The sequence below is a fragment of the Polyodon spathula genome, unplaced genomic scaffold (genome assembly GCF_017654505.1).
Source record: "Polyodon spathula isolate WHYD16114869_AA unplaced genomic scaffold, ASM1765450v1 scaffolds_3823, whole genome shotgun sequence".
Classification (NCBI taxonomy): Eukaryota; Metazoa; Chordata; class Actinopteri; order Acipenseriformes; family Polyodontidae; genus Polyodon; species Polyodon spathula.
This window is the reverse complement of record NW_024475281.1, coordinates 8,326-11,024: the sequence shown is the minus strand read 5'-3', so window position 1 is coordinate 11,024 and position 2,699 is coordinate 8,326. Positions and strand designations below refer to the sequence as shown.

At 54.4% G+C, this 2,699-nt stretch overlaps 1 protein-coding gene across 1 annotated transcript; it reads right to left on the bottom strand.

The window, feature by feature from the left end:
* Window positions 1-7: 7 nt before the first annotated feature.
* On the bottom strand, window positions 8-2,485 carry LOC121312353. The gene has a single exon (XM_041244219.1). The coding sequence runs from the start codon at window positions 2,157-2,159 to the stop codon at window positions 648-650; it is 1,512 nt and encodes a 503-aa protein (XP_041100153.1). The 5' UTR covers window positions 2,160-2,485; the 3' UTR covers window positions 8-647.
* Between the last annotated feature and the right edge of the window lie 214 nt (window positions 2,486-2,699).

Below are 2,699 nucleotides of genomic sequence, written 5' to 3'. Positions count from 1 at the left end.
CATTCCCAGCAGCAGCATAACAGAATGTTCTGGAACAGGGAGTCGTCAAAACCCACAGGGGGAGGGAATGGACTCAATATTAAAGAACTTCAAAACGGAAACAAAACGATCAGAAACCCTAGAAACAGCCAGCAGTGCCCCACTTCAAGAACCGGCTCTCGTAGTGCACAGCTCCCTAGCCTGCTCCAATCCCTCGACACCGCGCCACTTTCTGAAGGGGTCTGCCTGGCGACTGAAACACCAGTTAAACAGCACGGCAGTCTCAACACACAACGCCCCCCGTTCACTCATCTCCCGTTATCTTATTTAAAATATATATATATCACATTCAAATTTACAATCCAAGTGCTTGTAAAAAAAAAAAAAAATAATAAAAAAACATTTTAGGAGGCATGGTGGGTGGGGCGGTGAATGGAACTAGTTTCTTTGGTCGAGAAAACGTTCTTGCAATGTAAAAGCCAGCTTGGCGTGAGTCTTGTTAGCTTCATATGACTAGTTCCAAACCTGTCTAAGAAAGTACGTTTCCCTTCCCTTTTTCCCCCCATCCCTCATCCCCTAGTCCTTCTACGCCCTGCAGCAGAGAAAATTCTCAAGTGCTGTGCAGGCTCCACCTCGACCTCACCAGGGGTGCTTAGAGTCTTTAGAATCTAGTCGCGCCTTTTAATGGCCCACCTTTCCGACTCCCCTTCTCGCGGTTTGCAGGACCCGACTGCCGTCTGGTAGGCCTCTTCCTCGCTGCGGTCGTCCCTCTCGCTGCCCGCTTGCTGGTTGCCGTGAGAGAGCACTAGGTAGGGGTGCTGTGGCAGGACGGGAGCCTCTAAGCTACTGCCGAGCGCCCGGTACTTTAGTCGCAGTTTGTGGGGCAAGGCGGTCGCTTTGATCTCCGTCTGGGAGTCGGTTTGGGGGAATGGGGACAGAGGTGGGGCGGACAGGCAGTGGTAGCCTCTGATCTCTGGACAGGAGGCCGGGGAGTCTTCGTCGGTGGATGCGTCTTTATCGGAGCTCTTGGGACTGCCCTTGCTGGAGGAGGAGGAGGATGGACAATCTTTAGCGGAGGCTTTGTGGAAGTAGCCGTGCCTCCTGTCCGCGTAGCTGTGGGACGGGGGGCTGGGGTAGGGGTGCTCAAAAGCTGTGCAGCTGGGTTTCAAGAAGTCCGCCGCGTAGGGTGGCGCCGGGGACTGGCGACTGTAGGTCTCCTGCCCTGCCAGACTTGAAGGTTCGTAGGGAAGAGGAGATGCAGGGGCTAGGATTTGGGGCTGGGGAGCTGGGTACAGGTAGCCGGACAGAGCCTGGCTTGTGCCGAGCTCTTCCAGGGAGGCTGGGTGCTGCTGCTGTTGCTCTGGGTCTTGTGGAGGCTCCACTGGGTAAGAGCTGCCGTTGTTTCTGTAGAGGATCACGCCCCTGTGGGGGGGCGTCGGCCTGTGATGGAAAGCCGTTCCCGCTTCGTGGCGGTGGGATGAACTCCGGAACATCACCGCAGGGTTCTCCTGCTCCGAGGAGGAGGAGGAGGAGGGGGAGTAGGGGGAGGAGGAGGGGGAAGGGGAAAGGTCCAAGTGGGATGGTTTCAGGTCGTAGTTCATAGGTTCGGGGCTGCCCCTGCAAGAACTGTCGGACATGTCGGAGAGGGAGCCGCGGGGCGAGTACTTTGCCAGAGGGGTGTGCCCCCCGCCCTGGCTCGACTGCTCAGCCTCGGAGGAATCGGACTGGAGCGCGACCTGGGAGCCGCTGGAGCAGCCTCTGGAAGCGAAGTAGCGGTTGACGGAGCAGGCGCTCAGCTGCTGGCTCTTCTCCACGTAGGAGGAGGTGCTGATCAGCCCGAAGCGCAGCTTGAGCTGCAGCAGCTCGGTCTTGAGGCCCACGTTCTCCTCGTTCAAGGCCAGCACGCGCTTCTCCAGGACCGCGTCGTTGAGGCGGCGCTTCTCCCGCGAGCGCTTGGCGGCTTCGTTGTTCTTGTGCCTCTTCTCCCAGTAGGAGGCGTCTTTCTTCTCGTCCGAGATGAACTCCCGTTTGCGCCGGCAGCTCGTGCTGGGTTTGGGTTTGAGGAGCCCGGAAGGGGGCGGGGATCCGAGCCTTTCTTCATAGTAACTGTCGGCAATGCTCATGGCAGGAGAGTGCAGGCTTTCCATTGTCCAGTCAGGCTGAGCCGATGACTCACGCATGGCATTGAGCCCTAAAAGAGGAGAGAAGCTGTTTTCCAGCAATCTGCAGTCGCAATGGTTTCCTGTAGAATTGTCCAAGATCAAGTGCCGAGGTTTGCCAGGGACATCAGAAAGCGATGATGTTCCACAAAGTTAGTCCTCATTTATGTAGCGTTGGATTTGTTCAATGCTGTGTTCTCAAAGACAGGCTCAACGGGTTTTGTTTGTCTTGGTCTGTGTGTATTTAGCAGGTGGATTTGAAAAATAGTTCCCGAAGTTCTAGTCTGTGCCGGAACTTCTTCCAAAAGACAGCCAACAGGAACGATCTAAGAACATAATGAGAGGGGATGTTTAATTCTTTATTTTATCACCCAGGCTTACTGAACACGCAGCAGTTTAGAAAAACTTAACATCAATGACAGACATTTCGATAAGAAGCCTTTCTTCAGCTGAAGACATTGAGAAAGACTTCTAGTGGAAACGTTTGCTGCTGACGAAGTTTCTTTCAGGAGTGATGGCTTTATGAAACAGAGAAAACAAAACAAAACAATTCATCCATTT